Consider the following 25,013-nt stretch of genomic DNA (forward strand, 5'->3'; position numbering starts at 1 on the left):
ATCTTTTCCTAAAACAAAATGATACGAAGTAAGAGGAAATCCAACAAGATAACCTAAACAAGTAATTTGACTGCTGTCATGAGAATCAAGAATAAACTAAATTTAGTACCAATCATACATATCATGATCATCTGCAGATATCAATAGCACTTTAATAAATTAAACAAGGAATATCGGGCGGCTAAGGGCATAGCCGCTGTATTGGCGCTGGCTTCATGGGGCCGCCGGTTTCCCTGGATTAACTGCCGTCGGTTGTCATTGCGCCGCCGGGTCAGCGCCGCGGCCTTGTCATTGTTGTTGATCATGAATCAATTAGTAACAGGTGACTATTACTTAACCAACGCCAAAAAACCGAATTAGAAAATCGAAACCGAAACCAAACCGAACTTCAAAACACCGTACCGAAATACCGAACCGAACTAATTCGGTGCGGTGTTCGGTTTCCACTTTAAAAAAACCGAAACCGAAATACCGAACCGAACTAATTCGGTGCGGTGTTCGGTTTCCACTTTAAAAAAACCGAAACCGAAATACCGAACCGAACTAATTCGGTGCGGTGTTCGGTTTCCACTTTAAAAAAATCGAAACCGAAATACCGAACCGAACTTTGAAAAAACCGAACCGAACAACCGAACGCCCACCCCTACCACGAGGTCGGTTTATTAAAGATAATTTATAATACTTACTATCAAATAAATTTCCGACCTAGTGAGGTTGGTACATTATTTTTCCAAATTTTTGTACAATATTACCGACCTCATCAGGTCAGTTTATTTTTTAAAAAAAATATTACGCCTTTACTGACCTCATGAGGTCGAGTTTTGTCCGACCTCAACTGAGGTCGATTATTTGAGGTCGGGAAATCCTATTTTTTTAGTAGTGTTAAATTCTGATTTATAAGCTTGTTTCTCCTCTTGGTAGTGGTTTTGGAGGATACTTCAAGGTGAAGCACCCTTGGAATTGGAGTGTTCTTGAGTTCTTAAGGTAAGATTCCATCTTATTTCCATGTTTATGAGTTTATATGATGATTATGTTAGTTTTGGAAGGAAAGGAGTTGGAGGGAAGGTTAAAACATGAATTTGAGTTTATGTTGAGATGTAATCTAACTTGAGTCATGTTGTTAATATGTTTTTAAGCTAAAACCTTGTTGTAAGGATGGTAGATGGTGTTGAGGTTGTATTGAGGATATTATATTTGGTATAATTGAAAGAAGAAAGTGTATAAGTGGCATATACAAAGTGTATATTGGGCTTTTTTGATATAAATGTTGATGTTAGAAATGAATTAGAAGTTCACGGAAAAATGCAACGAAACTAACGCATACGACAAAGTAAGAGAAAGAGAAAAATAGTTTGTGAAGATGGAAATTTGCTTTCTTTCTTGCAATTGGTCATAAACCAAAACGCGAAAACCACCAAAATTTGTAGAATAGGCATAAGAAAATTTGATAAATTCAATGTGAGTCAGTCATAAAGCAACGAAAATTGGTAGAAAATGAATTGACAGAACTAAATCCCAAAGACAACATGGAACCGCGCCCCTCTCAAATCTCCAAACGTTCCTCTCAAAAAACACTACCATTTTAAGCAATATAGGTTGAATTTGTGCAAAAGAGAAATTTCTACAAATTACAAGCTTGATTTAACCTTAAGCTTCTTTGATGGGTTAAAGTTGTGCAAAATCAAAAATGAATCAACATAATAAAAAAATTCTACCGATTGCAAGCTTGATTGAATTGTAATCTTCTTCGATGGGAGGAGAAGAAGATTGAGAGATTCTGTTAGGGAAACGGAAGATTGTTGGGGTAAATTTCATCCGTTGGCATGTAAACAAACCAACTCAGGATAATCTTTTAACTTCATCGATCTGCTCAATGACCTAAGAATTTTGCAATGCTAACCAGTGAAGAAACGGAACGCTTGTTCCTAAATTGTGCATTATTTTTAAAATATTTTTTCATATTCCGGATTAGCATGTTTACCTTTGTATAATTACTTCAAGTGGTTTATACAACCTGATTATAGTGATTATTCACCTGCAAAAAGTTCTTAAGCTCAGGAGACTTAATGTCACGACCCGACTAGGGGCCATGACGGGTACCCGGGGCTAACCACCGAGCACTATTCATTCTATTGCTCATCATACTCATTCTACGTTTCTTCATTATTCTTATGCTCATAATCATAGGAAAACCATTTTCATTTGAAACATGCTTACCTTTATATACATAAGCCCTTCGGCTATCAAAATAATATATATACAATAAGGACATCGTGAGACCATACTACCCACACATACGTATCTACGAGCCTCTACTAGAGTATTAGACATATGGTCGGGACAGGACCCCGTCGTGCCCAAAATATATACACAAAATAATAAACGGGCGCATACTCGAACAATGGAGTGCTCTCAAAGTCCGCCGATAGCTCCTATGAATACGGATCACCTCTCTGTCTGCACGTGGGCCAGAACACGGTGTCCAAAAAAAGGACGTCGGTACGAATATTGTACCGAGTACGTAAGGCATAAACAATAACAATACATCAATGAAATAGGGAGATGTCAAATGAAGAACAATCGAATCGACTATCGGTTTTAATAGAAATAATGTATCCGACTTACTATAACATCATCATCATATCATGTATGCATATATATATATATAAGGCGCCCGACCATATAGGTACGGTGTGATCATCATTAGCTTTGCGTCCGTGCCTCCCACGTCCGGGTAACCACCTCGTACCGCCCATTGGTGGTGTACGCCCATGCATCTAGACATGGTGTATATCTGTCACGACCCAACCCAGTGGCCGTAGTGACTGGTGCCGGCAAGCACTCGTACGCACCCTTCAACCATAACCGTCCTACTAGTAACATAAGCATAAGCGAAGGTAAGTCGTCGCCCCAAAGCTGACATATATATATATATACATACATACATATATTCATAACGCACGTAAGCCGGAAAGGCTATCAAAACATAAGAACACAAACCATACAAACACAACTGTACAGAACTCGCCCGCAACCCACACGTATATGTCTACAGACCTCTAGGAGTCATAACAGAACCATATGACGGGACAGGGCCCCGCCGTACCCATGACCAAACATATATACAAATAACGAAAATGTACGTCAAAATGTGGCTCGGATCAAGGAGCTCTCCAACGAGCGAATGGACGCCCTAGGGCCGGATCACCGAACGTCTACCATGCGTGCCGCGGCATGAAACGCGGCCCGCGAAGGGGGTCGGTACGGAATATGTCGAGTATGTAAAGCGGAAAAGACGATCGCAAGGATCATAATCGGAATAGGGTTTACGAGAACAAGTGTAATAACCAGATAACCAAAACTTGCCTTTTGAAACATTTATCATGCTTATACATATGTCGGAAGTAAAATTCATATCATAACCATGTCATTATATCATCGTACATGCATACCGTACCCGGCCCTTTAACGAGGGACTCGGTGAGCAAATTCATAGTATAAACATATAGCGTGTCCCGGCCCTCTAATGAGGGACTCGGTAAATGAAATCATCATATGCATGTCAATTATCGGAAATCATATGCGAATTACAGAAAACATATATAAGAATCAAAAGGCCAGAATACTTACTTCTGAACATAAATCATGCATATCAAAAACATATGCCATATGCGGTCCATAATGGGACCCGGCGGACGGAACGTGGTCGCCCCTCCTGCCTTGGGCGCCACAACTCATCATACTTCGGAAGTTTTGCATATCTCCGAACACATCCTCCGTATCACATCATAATTCAGATCTCATCATACTTCGTATCATATCATATATCGAAACTCATCATACTTCAGAAAACATATCATATCATGTCAGACGCTCATCATACTTTGGAAGCTCATCATACTTCGGATTGTACGCACGATAATAACCGGCCCGGGACTCGGCGAAGGAATTACAATAATGAGCACGAGCAGAATCGGGGAAATTATATGCAATTTAAAACATTTATGACCATATGCAATGTAAACATTTACAAAGACTTAACAAATTAAGCAAAGCAAATCATTATTTACAAATTAGGACGATAGTCCAATCACGTTTCTTCCGAATGCCACTCGGGCACATATCAAACCGAACTTTAAAGGTCATAACTTCGTATGGGAATCATATACATCACAATTCTCATTTCAGACTCGTTAAATAAATAAGTAATCATATTCAGGGGTTAAAACAATAATCACACTAAGTCTTCTTCGGAAAATCATTAGGTCTAAGCACGGAAAAGTCTCGGGGGCCCATGGATAGGTGTCAAACCAAATCCGAGCCCGCCTATGAAAGTCGGGGATGTTATTCATTATGGAACCTCCTATGAGCGTTTCGGAGCGATCCGAGCCCGATTATGAAAGTTACGGACGTTCATAGTTTCAGATTCGTTTAGGAACAAAATTCTGTTGAAGACAAAACTTTTATGCAACTTTTAAAATTTAGTCATACGAAAGACATAAGAACCATAATTCAACTACATTAAGAATACGAATATCAAGAGAAAGCTAAGAATCATGGACATGCTCGGATCTCCAGAGTAGAATTACCTCAAAAATCGTGTCATAGCTTATTTACTCTAAGACATGCCAAAAGAAAGAAAGAGTAGCTTTACATACCTTGGCCGCTCCTTAAGCTAATCCAAACTCAGGCCTCGGCTCCCCAAGGTCTACACAACGTCAATAAGTATCAACCATTAGCTATAAGCATTTAGGAATTCAATTCCAAACTATTTCTCAATTCTACAGAAAATTGGGCAGCACCTCCCCTGTAAATACATCCACCCCGAGAATTCAACTCGGCCAATTCATCAACAACAATACCAACAACCATTCTAACAACATTCAAACACACTTTAAACAATTCGCACAACATTCCAAATGGCCAAACCAACTTACTACCTTACCCGAAACTTTCCAATTTCCATAGGGACGACATCAACACGTTTCTTCCTTCCAAATTCATAAACTATATCGACAATCCGCACATTAACAACATTATCCTCACAAATTCAAGAAACTATAATAAGATCACATTAAGCTTCAAATCAGCCCACACGGTTTTTAATTTCAACGTGGATTATTAACCTTCATTTTTCATCATCGAATTCATAACGACGACAACCAAAATACTAGATAACATTAATTCATTTCTTGCATACCAAACAGCCCCTAATCACGGCCCAACACCAACACATATAATCTCATGAGTTCATTCAATTTCTACACATTACAACAACACACAAACATGCTAAATTCAATTAATTAACCACTCCTTCTACACAACACATATCACACGGCCACACACATACACACACACAGCTACACTTCAACCTCCACATTTTCATGAACTTTATTCATTTCCACACTTTACAACATACACAAATCATCCATAACATATGAAAAATAAGATTGAATCATACCTCTTCCACTTAATTCTTCAAGTTGGCTTTGAGTTGCGCCTTGAACCAACGTTTGTTCTTACCACTCCAATGACTCCACCACGTTGTTATGCACCTTCTAGGAAGTAGAATTGCTAGAGAAAATTATTTTTTTTTATCACTTTTTCTTGAGCTTGCTCTTCCTTGTTCTTGGCCGAATGGCCCTTCAAGTTTTCTCTCCAAGTTTCTTGATTCTTCTAAGGTTGAGAAATGGTGAAAATGTGATGAATTAATCATCTTAATGCTACATATAATATGCATCCATGTGGCCATGGCCCACACCTCATGTGGCCGGCCACATGGCCTTATTTTTCATGAAATTTCAACTTTCAAAAATTAAATTTTGGCCCCCAAATTTTTCATGAGATGCCTAACTTTTCATAATCCACTTTTAATCCCACATTCCATAATATCTCATGCTAATAAAATCATGGGCAACTCATGCCTTGAAATAAATCATAGTTAAAAATCTCCACTTCGTATCCCGGAATAATCTTGTCCTTAACTTATCATAGTTAGCTCGGATTATCCCGACGTACAAAGTACGGGATATAACATCCTTCCCCCCTTAGCTATGTCTGCCCGGCCATATAGGCGCGGTGTAATATCATCATCATGTACTCATCATAATGCATGCATAGAAACTCAAAGATGATTATACTTTATCGGGGTGACATAAGGTCGTGAACCCCCGATCCCATTATGGGGCATTCATAAGCATTTTGCCTTACCTTGAAGGAATTAGCATATAAGGTGAGTGTATACAATAAACAACATCAATGGATCATAGTTAGAATCATCAGCTTTAAGATCTTTAGACTTAACTCATCATCATCACTATCATGCTCATAACATATCTCATTTCTCTATCTCATGTGAAGTTCTTTATAATCATGGACTCATAATTTCCGGGATGTAAGAAAGTCATGGGAAAATAGGAATTCATGACATAGGAGTCATGCCTTAGAAGGAAGGGACTAGCCTTACATACCTTTTCGTTTAGCTATTCTATCACTTGATCGTTCTCCTTCAATGCTCACGTTTCTACCTTCAAGAGAGTTAACATTAGCTAATCGATCACGTGAACATGCTTAACTAAAGCCAGAGAAAATTGGGCAGCATTTCCTTTGTTTATACAACTTTCCTCATATCATATATCAACTCCCAAACGTCTATAATAACATTCACAACATCATAAGCAACAATCTTCATCCGTCTACATTATCCATATTTCACAATTTCACTTCAATTCATCCATAATCATGATCATAGTACACTAGTACGTTTTCTCACATATAATGCTTATCCCATGTTCTTAATGTCATTTATAACATATTTATAATCACAACATATCAAGAATCATGACTTATTCCCAACTACTACTCAAAATCTCATTATTCTCATCTTTGTAACCCATTTTCTATCTTCTTTCATAATCTAAGTCTTTCAACCTCTCAATACCTTAAACAACATGGAATGATCATAAAACTTACCTTAGATAGTGTGGGAATGAGCTTTGAGTGGAAATACTTCACTTGAGACAAAACCTTGGTTCACTTCCAATTGGATGAACCCTAATGAGTTTCTTACACCTGGTTTTCTTAGTTTGATGAAGTTGATCATGAATCTTTCTTGAGTTCTTGTGAAAGAAGTGTGGAGAGCTTTCTAGAGTGTTCTTGAGTGCGGAGTGAGAAAATGAAATGAAATAATGAACTTGGTCCTCCTTATATCAACTTAAAATCTGTCCCGACACGAACATACAGACCAACATACGATCCGTATCTTTTTTATGGACCGTATGTCTGGTCGTATCTTTGGTCCAGTGGAATTCCCCATTCTGGGCAGAACATACGGCCATTATGTTTTATACGGTCCGTATGTTGGACCGTATGTTGCCCAGCTTTTCGAAATTCGCTCTCGTCGACTCGTTTGATATCCAATCCTTATGGAACCTTCTTAACACTTGTTTAACACCTCATTAACAATATAAGGGACGTTATAACTCTTCTCCAAGATATCATTAAGTCATCACTAACTCGTCACTCGTAAATCCTTTCCGATACATAACGTATACCTTGCCTTTCTTGGCAAACTTTCTCCTCTTGCCTTGAATGTCTTTGAAATCTCAATTAGGGTCATCAAATGTTATTTCTTACTTATTAAAACATCGTATACTTCGTGCCCTTCGTTAGTCTATCCACTGTACATCAACAGAAAATTTTTCGAGGTGTAACACTTAACTCCTCAAGGAAGTACGTGTTGATGATACCTATTGAACACTTGCTTGTGTCTAAAGAAGTTCAAAATTTCTTTATTCCATATCGAAAAAGCTCTAGCTATTGAGCTTTGTTGCTAAATAGTAGAAGTTCCTTAAATGTATTGATGAAGTATACCATATACATATTATTATCAATTTATTTTAATCAAGACCTTCCAGCCTGATTTGTTTTTCTCCTTCTGAGTTGTATTTATAGACATTTCTCTTTCTTTTTTAAACTTCAAAATGAAGATTGAGATCTAGAGAGTGATACATTCCGAGTTTTAGATCGGACACGCTTTACGATCATTGTTTTTGTTTGACTTGCGGGTCTCAGACCGCAACCCTCATGACGTACATCGTAATATGTACCGCAAATGTATGTAAACTTCTTTTGGCATCCGATTTGGCTTTTGAAATATTTCTTTCGAGCTACCTCGGCCTAATTCTTACCATTTTGCTTGCTTGATTCTTTGAAACCACCTCCCGTCCGACGATGTGCTAGTGCGTGGTCTCAAATGTTGGTTTCTTTTCCTGCAGGTAATCCTTCATTTTCTTTTTCTATTTGTTTGGGTGGGTGGGTAAGTGGTTACAAGAGAGTGCCCAGTGAACCCCTTCCTTCCATCTAATCTGAACCAACAAAGTCACATGGTGATAACTATCTTGATTCGCCAAAGGGCAGCCCGATGCACTAAGCTCCCGCTATGTGCGGGGTTCGGGGAAGGGTCTGTAAGAGGCTGTTTTCACGGCTCGAACCCGTGACCTCCTGGTCACATGGCAGCAACTTTACCAGTTACTTCAAGGCTCCCCTTCACTATCTTGATTCACCATTTGTCAACCCTCTTGTCATAGCGTTTTTTTTTCTAAAGTTTGGGGGAAGGGGTGGGGTGGGGGGGTGGGGGGGAGGAGGTGCGAAGGACATTCAATTGTGGTGCTTCAGCAGTTCATTGAAGATAAAGATTCAAATATCCCCGGTCATCTTAGGTTTGTGTGAACTTTGTATTAAGTTCACATTATCCTATATGTCTTTTTGGACACTGTAGCAATTAGATTCATGTTTGTCAAATGCATCTATCATTTTTGGTTGAGTTCCTTGTTAGTGGTATAGTAGTTCTCTCCTAAACACATGGTCTCTAATGTCTTGGAATTCCTCAAGGTTTATTTTACATCTAACCGTTACTTTCTGAACATTAGATTAGTAGTTGGCAGATGAATTCAAATATAATCAAACGATGCCGCGAGTATCTGCTAATAATGTGCTGATCTAATCCACTGTTTATCATAACTTTAATTCTACGTGATCTTTATTGCCATTCTTCATTGGTTTCTACAGGATCGAAAGGAGTGATTTGGGAATGCTGCTGAGCTGATGTTTCTTACAAGAATTGTTATACCGACAAATTTGGAATCCATTTGAGAGTTTTGAAATGTAAAGCTAACATATGAATAATCTTGTTAAGTTCTTCGCAAGTTCATAGGAATGTCGAGTGAACTCATGCTAAGGGTTTTTGCACTTCATCATTACATATTTGGCTAACCACCCCGGCCCTTCCTGTATTCTTTGCAAATTTTGGCTATTTGTCTCCTATCAAATATTATCTATTGTCGTGAATTTTTCGGACTTAAATAGTTATTTTTACGTAAAAATGCTCAAATATGCCATCAAATTATCAGAAATGGCTCATTTGTGTCACTCGTTAATAGTTTAGCTCATTTATGTCATCGTTATTACCAAAATGGCTCATCCATGCCATTTTTCATTAATGGTGGTTTTACAAAACCAAATATGACACATGGCATCAAATTATTGGTCCATGTCATTTAATAAAAAAACCAACTCAAAATAAATCCTAATTCAAACCAAAACCCGACCCGTTGACCCGACCCACCCAGATCCTATTCCTATTTGCCCCCTCCTTTTTCATTCCCTTTCATTATACGATTAAGAGCCTTAATCTCACCCATCTCCTCTCCCCTGCTTTGTTGTTGCTATTGTTACTACTGTTATGAGTAAAGTTTGGATCTTTTTACATTTCTTTATGGTTCATGATTAAGAAATTTCTCAAAATAGGGTTGTTGATGTTCGATACAGAGAGTTCTTTTTTGGAAGTTGAACAACTAAAGCTAAGCGTAATTGTGACCACATGAAGGAAAAAAAAAAGGACAGATGAATGAAAAAAGATCAGTCTTTTGTACTCTTGTTTCTAATTAAAGAACTAGTAATATAATAAAAGCAACCTCCAAAATGAAAGAGGTGGAGGGAAATAGGAAAAGGATCTGGGTGGGTCGGGTCAACAGACCGGGTTTTGGTTTAAATTAGGATTTATTTTGAGCTGATTTTTTATTAAATAATGTGGACCAATAATTTGATGCCACGTGTCATATCTGATTTTGTAAAACCACCGATAATGAAATAGCATGGATGAGTTATTTTGGTAATGGCGATGGCATAAATGAGTCAAACTATTAACGAGTGTTATAAATGAGCCATTTCTGATAGTTCGATGGCATATTTGAGCCTTTTTCGTTATTTTTATCTTGGCAAACTTTTAAATTCGTTCTTTTTCTAAGCTTAGAAGCAGTCAAGCATGAACTCAACTAGTGAATAGAATCTTGCTGGTCTGGGATTTCTTGTAGATTCTACCATTATAATAAGGAACAATTTTAACAATCAAAAAAAGAAAAAGAAAAAGAAAATTTGGGTGACAATTGTTTCGTAGAATTAGTCAAACAACCAACTTTGACTGACTTGTTATTAAGGTGTAGTTGATTAATTATAACACCCTTAAATATCCTTTAAATGAAAAAGAGGTCTTTCGCACAATTGTCCTCTTTCGGGGGTCGTCTTTAATTTTTTTCTCTTCGGCACTAAGTGTCACGATCCGAACTATGGCCTGGGCGTAACACGGCACTCGGTGTTGGACTATATGTGACCGAGCGAACCACATGGCTTGCTGAATCAACATGGGACATGAACTGAATGCGGAATATAACTTTAAAACATGGATAGTCTGAATAACATGAGTTATCGTAATACTAATGAAAATACTGTTTAAAAATGATACGGAAATAATCTGAAAATATAATAAATGCTAAGCCAATACTTGAGTATGACTACTAAACTGTTTACTGGGACAAGGGCCCCGGCATGCCTTAATTGCAAAACTAACATGAAATATAAATTCTGACTAAAACCCGAATAAGATGGGGCTCACCAAAAAGCTGATACGAGCAGTTTCCTAACGAGCTGATCCGTCGTCCTGTAAAACTGCTGTTGACACCCAATTTTGTCCCGCCTTCCCTAAATATTTATTCACATTTCTAGTATTTTGACATTTTTAAAAAAAAAATTAATTATTTATATCTTACTATAATTATTAGCTTTTATTAATATCGGCATTTCATTACTCCATTTTCACCAGTTGTTATTATTATCATTATTATTATTATTATTATTATTATTATTATTATTATTATTATTATTATTATTATTATTATTATTATTATTATTATTATTATTATTATTATTATTATTATTATTATTATTATTATTATTATTATTATTATTATTATTACCGTAATTGCACTATAATCATTTTACCATCTTACGCACATGCATCGCATTTATTTTGCGCAATTAAATGGTAGCGTTTATTTATTGTTGAATTTTCAAGATATTATTGCACGACTATCGTACAATCTTATTTTATCCGAGCGCTAATAAATACACATTAAGTAACACTTAGCATACATTAATATACATCATTAATGGAAAAAAGGGGCTTTTATGTAATTTACGACCCAAATTTGAGCCCAAGTAAATATCAATTTTTCGGACCAGCCCAAAACCCACACCCACCATTTAACCGACCCGGCCCAACTCCCTTATTTCACCCAACCTAACCCTAAGGAAGACAGATCCTCTCCCCCCCCCCTTTCTCTCTCTTCCGCTCCTCTCTCCTCCTCTCTCTTTCTCTCGTCTTCTTCAAATTGTAAACAACAAAATCTCAGAATCCTTTCGTTCTCAACAGACCATGCATGGCCATTTTGAGGAAAAGTAATTAATGCCGTCCTTTCCCCGTCAATCTTCAACCATTGAAGATTTGTCCTCTTCTTTCCCTCTCTGCTTCGATCTGAAATGATCTTAATGGGTTTCGTCTCTTTGTGAAGGGCAAATCCCTTTCGATCAGTCTCTTTTTCATTTTTCGGGTACAATTCTTAATGGTTTTTGTCTATTTACTTTCTTTTTCTGATCGAGTGGTTGGGAACACATACCAAAAATCTGAACGTTGAACCAAAATCCCGCCCACTTTCAGTTTTCAAACCCTAACAAACCCTAGATTTCCCCTATAAATAATTGTTTCTGTTAATTCATTTGCGGGTGGTTTTTTGCGGGAAAGCGGCGGTAATTCCCCTAAAATTTTAAGTTCTTTTGGTCGCTTCAAATTCCCGTGGAAAATTACTAAGTCTTCACCAGTTTTAATATTGTCTTGATATTCATTCGAAATAGAAAATTATTCTGGTTCCCTTTTGGTTTCTACAACTGTTTCGAGTCCGAGTAAATTCGAGACCGGAATCTGTAGTGTTCGAGTGGACATCGAAACCCCCCGCACCCACTTCGCTGCACACGAAGAAGGTAAATTTCCTTCCTTTAAGTTATTGAGGGCTGCTTTAAGCTGCTGTATGATTTGTTTGCTTAGTTGTATTTTCGTGTTTATTTGTAATTATTTTAGTCGTATTAAGCATGTTTAAGTTGGATAAGGTAGTTTAGTTCGTTTAATTCTGTGAGCTACTTTTCCTTTAGTTGATTTCAGTTCTGGCATTTAATGTGTGGTCGTGTTTATGGGTTAAGTTCGATTCATGTTTCATTAGATGTGCTTCTGCGTTGTGTTGATTCATTTTATACAGTTTGAGCCATGTTCTGTGCAGTTCGGCTGTTTGCTTTTGTGTGTTGTTGTTTATACAGTTTATGCTATGTGTTTAGTCCTGTGTTAGAGTAAGCTTGATTAGGATAATTATGTTGTTTTGGTTAGAGTTATAGTAATAAGCATTATCGAGATTAAGTTATGTTACTGGTTTAGTTATAGTTATAGTAGTAAGCATGATTATCGGTCAAATGCTTGTATGCCTATGTTGCTTTGGCTAAGAGTTGTTGTTTACATGTTATGTAACGAGCATGATTAGGAAAAGATACGCTAATACGATTGTGTTATTAACAATGCTTAACATGAGTGTTTGAAATTGCCTATGCTTAACTTGAGTGGTCTGATATGTAGACTTATTTACAAAGTGGTTCAAATGTATGATTAATAGTTGGTTGCTTAATTCGTATTAAATGATTCAGAAATAAGATTTCAGTTCTGTGAGCAAGATTGCGTCACTTGCATCTGTTAACATTCACATACTCTTATGTTAGAAGTATACCATGTTTGAGCGTGTATACACGCGAAATATACTCGAATATACGGGAAATATACACAAATTATCCATTCTGGAAAACTGGGACTGCCGTGTTTGTTCTGGGCCTGCCTCATTTTATGACTGTTATCATTTTAAGCGGGCCCGCGTCTATTTTATTTGACTGTTTTGTCTGGTATTTGAGCCTAAGTTATTCAGTGATATAAAATAGACTACAAGGGCCTCAGTCGTTTTTTTTATTATGGCATTATTTGGGTTTGAACATTTTCTCTAAGTGTCCCATTATTGTGTTATGTGCCGATTTGATCTATGTACTTAGTTTCTTTATTTAGGCCTTAGTCTTTTATTTACTAATCCTTTCCTTTCATTTTGTGCATGATCGTCATATACGAGTCTGAGGGACTCGTTCTTCTTCCACATTCGGTGTTGGGCTAAAAGCCCAACGAAATCTTCTCCATGTCCAACCCATTCGCAGCCGTGTATAAAAAATTCTGCTGGGCCGAGGCCCGACCAAGAAGAAATGCCCACAAAAAAAAAAAAAAAAAATAGCCGGACCGAAGCCCAATGGCGGCATCCGTTAGAAATCTAGAAAATGGGTCAATCCATTTAACTTATTTTATGCCTTTATTTTACTTTATGCATATAATTTGTATTATTGTGCAATTAACCCATTACTTTGTTTTTGTTTTCTTAACTTAGGTGATTTCTAGTAAATTAGTGGGCTAATATAGTATATTGGGTAGTTAATCCAAAGGAAACTAGTAATTAATCCCCCTAAGCTTCATTTTCTTCTTTTGTATTAAAGTCATTTATAGTATCTATAATATTCACTTCTAGAATAATTGATAGCATAAATTCATATTTTCGAATTAAAGGAATTATATTCTATACTTATTATCTTCAAAACATCACTGATACGCGAATGTAAATTCGAGCATATTTGTAAATAACGCTTCAAGTTTTGGAGTCAATCATGCATATTTTTAAGTAAGCATATTTAATAAGAAATAATAAAAGTAATAAAGAAAACTCACATTGGCTATTTTTATATATTCCTAAACTGAAAAATTAGTTAATATTTTATCATTTGAGTTGTTTTAAATGTTTATCGAAGTATTGCTTAAATCGACATTTTCGCCTGCTCATATACAAACTACTTTGTTTTGCAAATCTCATTTTATATAGCATTATTATCTATTCTCATTTAAAGTCTTAACAACCTTTATAAATCTTATTTTAAATAGTATTTAAAGACATCTTTTATGCGAATTATTATTTTCTGTAAGTTCTGTTTTTAAACAACCTTATTACATGTTTCTTTAAAACTTTAGCAATATTTGTAAGTCATTTTTAGCTTTAATTAATTAACCTAAGTTTGGCCGGATAACCGTAAGTTAACGGATCCTAAAGGATGCCTAACCCCTTCCCTTTAGGATAATATAGAACCCTTACCTAGAATCATACTGGTTAAGCAGACTATTAACGGAGGTTAGTTTTACCTTAAGTTAATAATTAGGTGCCCTAATTCACCTTAAAATTAATTAGGTGGCGACTCCTAAAAATAAAGCAAATAGGAATCTCCAATATGTTATACCCTAATCTAACCCGGTTTAAAACGGGGTATAACAACTGCATCGTAAAATGCAGGCCCCCAGGTAAATAAAAAGGGACGTCAGGAGATTCGAATTGTCCTGGTATGTAAAGCAACTGAATGAAATAACTGAAACTGTATCTGTAAGCTGAACATGAATATGAGTAACATCTGACATGAGTAAAAGCATTTTTAGTTGGGAGAGCATTAATATAACCGATAACATGAATCACCACGTGGGTACGTGGAGTCTGGTCTCCGGCCCGACTAGCAGGGCAATCTCATACCTTGCCAGGGGTATGAGACATAAACATGACATGAAAGGATCCAATCAATAAAACATGAAGGAATCGTCCTAACTAGGCGGAGCGATCCTTATCCTACGTTGGCAATCGTAGTTTCAGGCTATCTAAGCCTTTTCGGTAATCTGTGCAACTCCCAAAAACATGAACATAAAAGTAGGTGGCATCTGAGCCTATGGTTTTCTTAAACACGATTTGTGAACATGAATTGTAAGTATAATATAACATGAATATATAATTACATAATATACTTATATGGAAACATGGAGACATGTAGGATTTTCATGGAAATAAGCAAAATAGTTCATCTTGCATTTAAGAACCTATGGAATGCAAAGTATGGGTTTTTATGGAGTATGGACAGATCTCAATAATCAAAATGGAATATCAAGATCACAATAATGAATTATTAAATACAAACATGGTGTATTATTGTACATGTACTTAGGGTTATCACGAACATGTCAAGAACCCTAGTTTTAGGTGAACTTTCGTATAATCATGGAAGAACGTGGCGTGGGGAAGAACAATGATGTTCTCACACGTAGATAGAAACCCTACATATCTTAATCTCTCCACAATAAGTGATAAAGTTAGTGTCTTGAAGAAAAAATCCAAAAGCCTGAACCTTACCCTTGAATTTGAGTTTTCTTGGAAACCCTAAGTTAGGAACAATGATTTCCTAATTAGATTACATGAATACACGTTAGAATTGACTTGGAAGGGCTTGGAATGGCTTACCTTAATGTCTTGGATTGATGGGAAAAGAGGAACTTTGTTCTAGTGTTTGAAGGAATGAAAAATAGAATTAGAAGACTGAACTGGTGTATTTATACTTAACTATGTCGGGAGAAATACGGACCATAAATACACTCCGTATTTTGAGATACGGTCCATATTTTATGGATCGTATTTTATCATGACACAAAACAGAATGTCGAGGCTGAATTTTTCATAAAATACGGCCACAAAATAAGGATCATATTTACAGGTCGTATTTCATTAGACAGTTCTGTGACCCTTCAGTAAAACAACCATAACTTTTTGTACAGATGTGCGTTTGACCTCCACAATATACCATTGGAAAGGTATTTCAAAGGGCTACAACTTTAATTGGAAAGTATTCCCAAATTCCCAATTAATAAAGAGATTATAGTCACTTGAAGTAAGACCTTCTGCAACTCACTTGAAAACATGCTCCGTAGAGTGGCTTCCAACTTTGCTTTGTCCAAAGACTCTTCTTATGACCTGATTAGTTTTCAAAACACTTCCTATACTCCTAATATTGGTTCCATTATATCCCCGTCTTATGAGTCGAACTCTAACCCGAATGCACGAGGTGTTACATTATGTGGCCGAAAATACCCCTGAGATTCTGGGTTCGAACCCCAACAGAGTATTAAAAAAAATTCACAAGGTGGGCTGCCCTCTGTAGAAACACAGCAGAGTAAAAAAATAAAATTGTAAGAGAAGGTTTCACAGCAAACTATACCTATTCGGGGTAAAGTTATGCCTTAAGGCACAGTTCTGTAGAAATTAAGTTATCTTACAGAATTATGCCTTAAGGCATAGTTTCTATATAGAAGTTAGGGATAATTTCGGAGACTTCCCATTAAGTTTAGCTACATAACATTCACCTCCCATGTGGTTTGAGATATTACGTTTACCCTCCTTATTTTGATATTTTTGTAACCAAACTCATTTATATGATAATATCCCGAAACTGCCCTTGTCTTCCACCTTTTACGAATTATAGGTTTTTAAGTATAAACCTCCTCCCGAATTTCTCAAAATTAAAGAAGGTTTCAGGGACTGATAACTTCATATTAAAACGAATATCAAATTCCTTAGCATGTTTATCTGTTATGCTACCTTGGTAGATTGCAAACAACTGGTATAAAATTTTACCTTTAAAGTAATATGTGAATTTTAATTTCTCAAAAAGAAATTAAATGCGTTTCTTAATTAAATTGGATGGAGTTATAGTAAATCTAATAGAACTCTCTCTCTCTCTCTCTCTCTCTCTCTCTCTCTCTCTCTCTCTCTCTCTCTCTCTCTCTCTCTCTCTCTCTCGTTATGGTTAATTATTTACATTTTATACTAGGGATCTTTGTATATATTCAAATTTTCATGAAAAATAAACTTGGATTTTTCATTTTTCGTCTATTGAATGATAACTAAACTCTTAAAGTTCCGAGCTGGAGTTAAAGAGTAATTACAAACCAATGCGAGAATATCACAATTTATATTTTTAAAATTTCATGTTGGAAAAAAATTAGGCTTATAAAATTAATGTCAGGACACTTAGTAGGCGTTTGAACATGCGATTTCAAACTATGGTTTCATGTCATGAGATGAAATCAGCGTTTGGACATGTGATTTCATCTCATGCTTTCATGTCATAAGATGAAATCCCAAATCATCCAAAAAAGCATGATTTGGGATTTCAAACCACGGTTTCAAAAAATTTAAATGTAAAACTTGACCCATAAGTTTATATTTTGTTTTTTAAAAAATAAAAAATAAAAAAAAAGGACCCATAAGTTGGTAGCTAATTTTAACAATTACTCCCACCAATCATTTATCAACCTTATTAACTTCTACCTACCTTTATTTATGTCCTAACTTCTACCAAGTCATAGTTACATTACTATTCATGTTAATTTTTCTTTTCTATTGAACTAAAGTTTGATCAATTAATGATGTATTTTTTAGAAAGGCCTTCTAGTTATGTATTAATTTTGTTATGAACTATGACTTGCTCATTTGGTAAGATTGTATAAGAATTGAGAATGTTTTGATAGATTTCATAACTTGTGGGGTTTTTATGTCTATAAGTAAAAGTACAACTTAAAAAATCCAAATTGCATGTCCAAACATGATTTCAAATCATGGTTTCATCTCATGATTTAAAATCATGTCCAAATGGCACCTTATAATCATTCTTTTTTATTCGCAAAAGTTAAAAGGACGAAAAAATGTTGTTATATACAATAATTATTTGTCTGCTTCGCAATTAACTAATATGAAATATGAGTTGCTTGAAATCTTCTTAATTCAACTTTGAGAAACATCGGAAGGAGGTTCATATTTATTTAAAAACTTAAAGGTGGAGACAAGGGTAGTTTCGTGATATTATAGACAATTTATCATTTAAATAAGTTTGGTTACAAATATATCAAATAAGGGAGGTGAACGTAATATCTCAAACCGCAAGAGAGGTGAGTGTTATGAAGGCAAACCTGAGAGGAGGTCTCAAAAATTATCCGAAGTTATGTCTTAAGACATAGTTTCTATATAGAAGTTATGCTTAGGCATACCTTTACCCCTTGTCCGGCATAGTTCTGTAGAATTCTATAGAAATTAGGCCTTAAGGCATAACTTTTGCCTGAATAGGCAAAATTTGGTACGAAATTCTGCCTTGCAAAATTGTTTTTTTTTTTTTTTTTTTTTTTTTTTTTGGGTTCGAACCTGAATCTCGCGTTTCATAAACCAACGAATAAGGGTATTTTGGCCCACAAATTTTCATTAAATAAGAAGTAGGGACAAAAATTAAAGACCACCGATTTGAGGGGTAAAAATTAAAGACTCAATCCGCGCAAGTTTTTGATTGAAGAAGAAGCTATATGACGAGATCCAGGCCGGAAATAGTATTTGAAAGTGTTGTTTGGTTGATCAATTGGCTAATAGGCATTATCTAATTATTTATCTATACTAGTATCATAAAGCAAGTCCCAATGCAAAATGTTGATCGAGTTTTTAACCTTATAGATTTCTCTTTGGACTAATTATTATTTTAATTTTTTTCTTATTATTTAGTACTTACAAGAAAACGAAAATTTTGGTTATTAATTTTTTTTCTTATTGAAACTATTTAGGAAGTCTTAATATTTAGATTGAAAATACTAGGACAGCGTTTGATCTCCATTGAGGTAAAAATTCTTCTTCGTATTTTCTCTCTAACAATAGACACTGCTAATGGAGTAGGTTTTCTGCTGAAGTTTTCATTAGTTTAAATCCGTTAGTTGATTCTATTCCCCTATAATTTCATAGTAAGAATAATTGAAGCAACCCATGCTTGAATCCCAAATAGCCCTTTTGCCATTTGTCGTTTGGTTGTTTGAATCATCTTTAACCGTATTGCAATTATTTCATCTATTTTAAAAAGAACAACTTGAAATATGAACACAGAGGATGGCAATTCTTTGCTTTTCATTCATGAATCCTCCCCTGCTGCCATTGGGACATACTTGAAATAACAGCAACAAAATAGAGCCGATATGATTTCTTCTAAAAAGAGTGCTTCAAAAGCAAGAAACAGATAAAAGAAGAATAAAATACCCGGGGGGCAGTACTACTATCCTATAGAATAATATCATCGCAAGCACAATTATTAAAAATCAATAGAGAATTTCCTTTTCAAGTTAAAAAACACCATGAATAATGGATACCAAAATGCGAGGTTTCTTTCTTCAAGTGGCTCACTTGGCGCTGGCAAGCTGGGTGCGGATGGCCTTGGCTGCAGAAACCATGTTCTGAAGTGCTGGCTTCACCTCGGGGTACTTACGGGTCTTGAGACCACAATCAGGGTTAACCCACAAGATGTTGGTGTCAAGAACAGCAAGCATCTTGTTAACTCTGTCAGCAATCTCTTCGGTTGATGGTATTCTGGGAGAGTGGATGTCATAGACACCAGGGCCAATTCCAGCACCGTACTTCACTCCCTCCCTGAAAACTGAGAGAAGCTTCTCATCCGAACGTGAGTTCTCAATTGTGATCACATCAGCATCCATGTCGATGATGGAGTGGATAATGTCATTGAAGTTGGAGTAGCACATGTGAGTGTGGATCTGTGTAGTGTCCTGGACACCAACATTGGTGATTCTGAAGGAGTGAACGGCCCAGTTCAAGTAGAAAGCATGCTCAGCCTTCCTAAGAGGCAACCCCTCTCTCAACGCAGCTTCATCAATTTGGATGACATTGATGCCTGCCTTCTCCAAATCCTCCACCTCATCCTTAATGGCCAAAGCAATCTGGTAGCAGGTTTCAAATCTGGAGACCATGATGACACACATCAACATCGACTCGTAAAACAATGTTTGTGGGGTGGGGTTGGGGGGGGGTTATAAAGATCAAAATAATGGATGGGGTTAATAATTACCTTGGCTGATCATTTCTGACAAAAGACCAGTTGAGAATGGTAACTGGTCCTGTAAGCATTCCCTTCATTGGGCGCTTGGTCATGCTCTGGGCTGTGCTGGACCAGAAAACAGTCATTGGGTTTGGGCGGCTGACATCACCGTAGATGATTGGTGGCTTCACACATCGAGATCCGTAAGATTGAACCCATCCATTAGCAGTGAAGGCGAAACCAGAAAGTTGCTCCCCAAAGTACTCAACCATATCGTTCCTCTGCATGCATTGAACATCCAAAGTTACTAAAGATACACCACAGTAACATCGAAGACGCCAAGTATGCATGAATTAAGAAAAAAACAGCAATGCCTAGTAAGCATGTGCTTTGTCTTACCTCAGGCTCTCCGTGAACCAAGACATCAATGTCGAGCTCTTCCTGAAGGTCAACAACCTTCTTGATTTCCTCCTTGATGGCTTTAACGTACTCCTCCTCAGAGATCCTGGAGATACATTATATTATAAGAAGACAGGTCCGACAACGTTAACAACGAGAAGAGCTAGTACAAGACTCACTTCTTGGCCTTGTATTCACGACGAACTCTTCTGAGCTCCACTGTCTGAGGGAAGGACCCAATGGTGGTTGTTGGGAGAATTGGGAGGTTAAGTTTCTTTTGTTGGGCATCAAGTCTAGAACTAACATTTGTAGCACGGCGGTGGTCAGATCCTTGAAGAGCAGCAGACTGAGATATCAGAAGAGCAAAAGGGAGTAAGTAAAATATGATACAAGTCGTTATCATTAATTAGAAAGTGGTCCTTTGGTTTTAACACTTACAGCCTTTTGAACAGCTTCATTTGTCACTCTTGGGGAGGACTTTCTGGAAGCTTGAGCAGCAGCATTAGCAGAGAAAAATGCCTGAAAGTACACCGAACAAATTTAGCCATGATATACAGAAAGCCTTTGTCAAACATTTTCCGAGGTCATTTTTGGAAGACCTTTTAGTTAAGAACGAACTGTACCTCATCCTTGGCACCAGACAATGCCTTGGCCAAAGCATTAATTTCAACAACCTTTTGGGCAGCAAATGCCAGCCATGATTTGATTTCATCGTCTAGTTTTGTCTCGTTGATCAGATCAACAGCAGTATGGAGCAGGGAGCAGGATGTAGAGACAACAAGCTTGTCTGCATAATTGAATTAAAAAATAAAAATAAAAATAAATCAGCTTCTGCGATAAATCACCAACGAAATCACTACCAACTATCAAGTGATGAGGTAGGAAATACATTACCTTTTCCTACAATGCCCTCAAGTGATTGCAAGAGGTCAAGAGATGCAGCAAGATTATTAGCCCAGATGTTCCTCCCATCAACCACTCCTGCAAACAAGTACTTGCCTGAGGGGAAGCCACCCTTGATCAAATCAAGGGTCTGAGTTCCACGAACCAAGTCAAAACCAAAGCCAGTTACTCCCTTCAAAGCAGTGAGGGTTTTGAATGCACCAGCAGGAACATCAGCAAAGTAAGACTCAACGAGAACATCAAGGCCAGATAGAGTTGATTCCAGCTCAGCATAAGCCTTGGTGAATGCTTCCAATTGGTGAGCTTCAAGATCCAACACAAGGGTAGGCTCATCAAACTGAATCCAAGAAGCACCAGCAGCTTTCAACTCAGAAATAACTTCCCTGCAATGATCTTTTTGTGTTAAAATGGGAATGTCTACAAAAATAGATGACTGAGACAAAGGAAAGAGTATATTTCTTACTTGTAGATTGGAAGGATTTTGTCGAGAAGTGATAGAAGGGGGAAAGATTTCTCGACACCCTTGGCAGGTTTAGATAGCAACAAGTATGAGACTGGACCAACAAGTACTGGGACAGTATTTACTCCAAGCTGCACGAAGAGAAAGGTCAAGATCAATCAGCCATCAATCTAATTTAAATATGACAGTGGATTTAACAAGAGAACATGTAGTTGGAGAAACACATAGGCGACAATGAACGAAACCAAAACATGCATCTAAAAAAAATGAAAGGAGAAAACAGAAAACGGAAAAAGGCCAAATATACCTGTACTATCGGAAAAGGGTCAAATAACCTTCGTTATATTTTGGGTTCAAATATACCCCTGCCGTTATACTTTCGGTTCAAATATACCCCTCATCCGTTAAGTTTGTCCAAGGTGGGCATCCAATCCTATGTGGCATTGACATTGATGAGTTGGTTGTCACGTGGCATGCCACCTCAAAGACCCCTAACCATTTTGTTACGTAGGTCAAGCTGACGTGGCATGCCACTTCAGCACCCCTAACCATTTTGTCACGTAGGGCAAGCTGGCGTGGCATCCACCTCATCAAATGAGGTGTCACATAGGATTGGATGTCCACCTTGGACAAACTTAACGGAGGAGGGGTATATTTGAACCGAAAGTATAACGGCGGAGGTATATTTGGACCCAAAGTATAACGAGGGGTACATTTGGCCCTTTTCCGATAGTAAAAGGGTATATTTGGCCCCGATAGTAAAAGGGCATATTTGGCCCTTTTCGGAACAGAAAATAATATGTACATATATATCCTCTCTCTCCACCGACCACCCCACCCAATCTGGATCACAAACCACAAGGTTTTTGCATCTTTTTTAGATGGTTACCACTAAAAGTGAAGCCCACTATGCTACAGCTCAATAATAATGCCTAAGATTAAAAAAAAATGTCTCTGTGAAACAAAAACTAAAGATTAACAAAAAGTCACATACCGCCTTAGCCTCTTTGTACTCCTGCACTGCCTTGTGAGAAGCATAAGAGAAGTTAACATGAGGTCCCAACTCAGGGACAATGAAGTGGCTGGATCAGATAGTGATAACAGTCTATCAGTATGCATTCAAATTAAAAAGTAACACAGTTGAAGGGATTTTGGGGTCACTCACTAGTTGGTATCGAACCACTTGGTCATCTCCATAGCAGGGACAGAGGCATTTCCTCTGGCCATGGAGAAGTAAGTATCGAATCCGATCTCACCACCGGTCCAGTTGTATCTGGATGGGACGGCGCCAAGCATTGCAGTTGTGTCAAGCACCTGATCATAGTAAGAGAATGTGTTGCTGGGGATGTACTTAATGCCAGCATCAGCCATCTGTTTCCAAATGGATGACCTGAGATCAGCAGACACCTTCTTCAAGTCCTCGGCGCTGCTCTTTCCATCCCAGAAAGATTCCAGAGCAAATTTCAGCTCTCTCTTTGGGCCCATACGAGGATATCCAACAATGTGAGATGCCATTTTTCTGATTCACCAAATTCAATCAGTCAGACAACAATTCAAATTATAAATAGACACTTGAAAGGCATAAATAAAGATGCAAGTGGTCTGTTGTTTTAATTAAATATGCACAGGTGCATTGAGATAACTTTGGTAAATGCTAAACAGTGAGTGGAATCATAGACAGACGATGAAAAGTTCATCCTCAATGAAAACTCTTCAATCAGATCTATAACTTGAAAGAAGCAGATCTAATTTGCATCGAGCATAAAAAGAATGCTGGCTTATTACACATAAACCTTGATCTACAATTGCCTACCTACCAATAGATCTGGATGAAACCAATATGGAAAAACAAAAAGAAAGAAGTGAAGTTTGAAAGAATTTAGAAGGTGGGCAAAGAGGAGTAGAAATAGTACAAGAGAGAGGGAAGACAGCAACGACAGAGCGTACCTATAGGAAGAGAACAATTGCTTATTTGACACAGAAATGCAGAGGCAAAAGGGCTGACGCGAGTTTGTACAACCCAAACGAATGGTGTTATATAGAGACTCTCAAAGTGGTAGATCTGGAAATTTTAAAAAAAATTAATAGTAATACTACCACTATTTTCTGACGTGCTAAGTGCTAACAACTATGCCTTGAATTTTTGGAAATGAAGTAGGAGTAATGTTTTTTGCTACTGGAAAATGGTGACTTTTTACCAACCCCCAAGAATTGTAGAAAATCATGGGAGAGTCCCCAAAGTGGAGAAACTTTTAAGTTTTCTTTTTTTAATTTAATTTTCTTATATACTACTAATTTGTCAATACAGTCAAACTAGAGATCTATATAATAGCATCGTTGGTTCTAAAATTCTTTTACTAATATAGTAAATGACTATTGTATATTTATAACAACATTTGACATTTAAATAATAATTGACTATATAGGCAAAAAAAAAATGCATATAATCTAACTTCACTTATAACAATATTTGACATTTAAATAATAATTGGCTTTATAGGCAAAAAAAATGCATATAATCTAACTTTTCATTTCTTAATGCCAAATTTAATTTTAATAATAACTTCACTATTTTCTCTTGTTGGTTTAACCAAAATAATAATAATTTCATTAACAATTTAGACATGGAATTATAGCAGCAAACCTTCAGGATTGTTTGTAATGGAGGATGCTAGAATAACACATGAAATAAGACATACATTTTCTACCGATCTATAAATACTTATATGTACCAAGTGTGTGCGTACACACCAAATCAATGAAGTTCACATTAAAAATTAAAGTGAAATTATACATCAATTAATCATGATTCTAGTGATAAATATCTGTATAAAAGACACACATCTTGCATTCCTTGGTTTGGTATAGACACTATTAGTAAATTCGGGGAATCTTAATAGCTCAATTGGTTATCTACTTGAATTTTGACCTTATTAGCAAAAAAGAACATTTTCACCTTTTGAGGGGGCAAAACTAAGATTAATGTTTCTCTAACTGGAGTTGGTTGTCGGTGTGTGGCTAGAAATCAGAATAGGAACTGAAAACTGAGGAAGTTATTGGATTACTTCATTTA

At 36.7% G+C, this 25,013-nt stretch overlaps 3 protein-coding genes across 3 annotated transcripts in view; 1 reads left to right on the forward strand and 2 right to left on the reverse strand.

Annotated features, from left to right (window-relative positions):
• Window positions 1-9,348, forward strand: part of LOC132049226 (uncharacterized) — a 39,599-nt gene extending 30,251 nt beyond the window's left edge. The window contains exon 12 of the mRNA XM_059439948.1: window positions 9,070-9,348. Within this exon, the coding sequence (XP_059295931.1) occupies window positions 9,070-9,071 (2 nt within the window). The 3' untranslated portion in view covers window positions 9,072-9,348. The remainder of the gene's footprint in view (window positions 1-9,069) is intronic.
• LOC132049227 (FH protein interacting protein FIP2) overlaps window positions 1-25,013 on the reverse strand; it is a 93,475-nt gene that overhangs the window by 24,687 nt on the left and 43,775 nt on the right. The gene's annotated exons all lie outside the window — the stretch shown is intronic.
• LOC132049223 (5-methyltetrahydropteroyltriglutamate--homocysteine methyltransferase) lies at window positions 19,310-23,485 on the reverse strand. Its single transcript, XM_059439943.1, has 10 exons — window positions 23,106-23,485; window positions 22,935-23,022; window positions 21,944-22,071; window positions 21,472-21,863; window positions 21,201-21,364; window positions 21,016-21,096; window positions 20,757-20,923; window positions 20,578-20,683; window positions 20,209-20,459; window positions 19,310-20,099 (listed from the first exon to the last, which is right to left on the reverse strand). Exons 1-10 carry the CDS (start codon window positions 23,453-23,455, stop codon window positions 19,529-19,531), a joined length of 2,298 nt encoding a protein of 765 aa, XP_059295926.1. The 5' UTR covers window positions 23,456-23,485; the 3' UTR covers window positions 19,310-19,528.

This window comes from Lycium ferocissimum, chromosome 3 (genome assembly GCF_029784015.1).
Source record: "Lycium ferocissimum isolate CSIRO_LF1 chromosome 3, AGI_CSIRO_Lferr_CH_V1, whole genome shotgun sequence".
In the NCBI taxonomy this organism is placed as follows: domain Eukaryota; kingdom Viridiplantae; phylum Streptophyta; class Magnoliopsida; order Solanales; family Solanaceae; genus Lycium; species Lycium ferocissimum.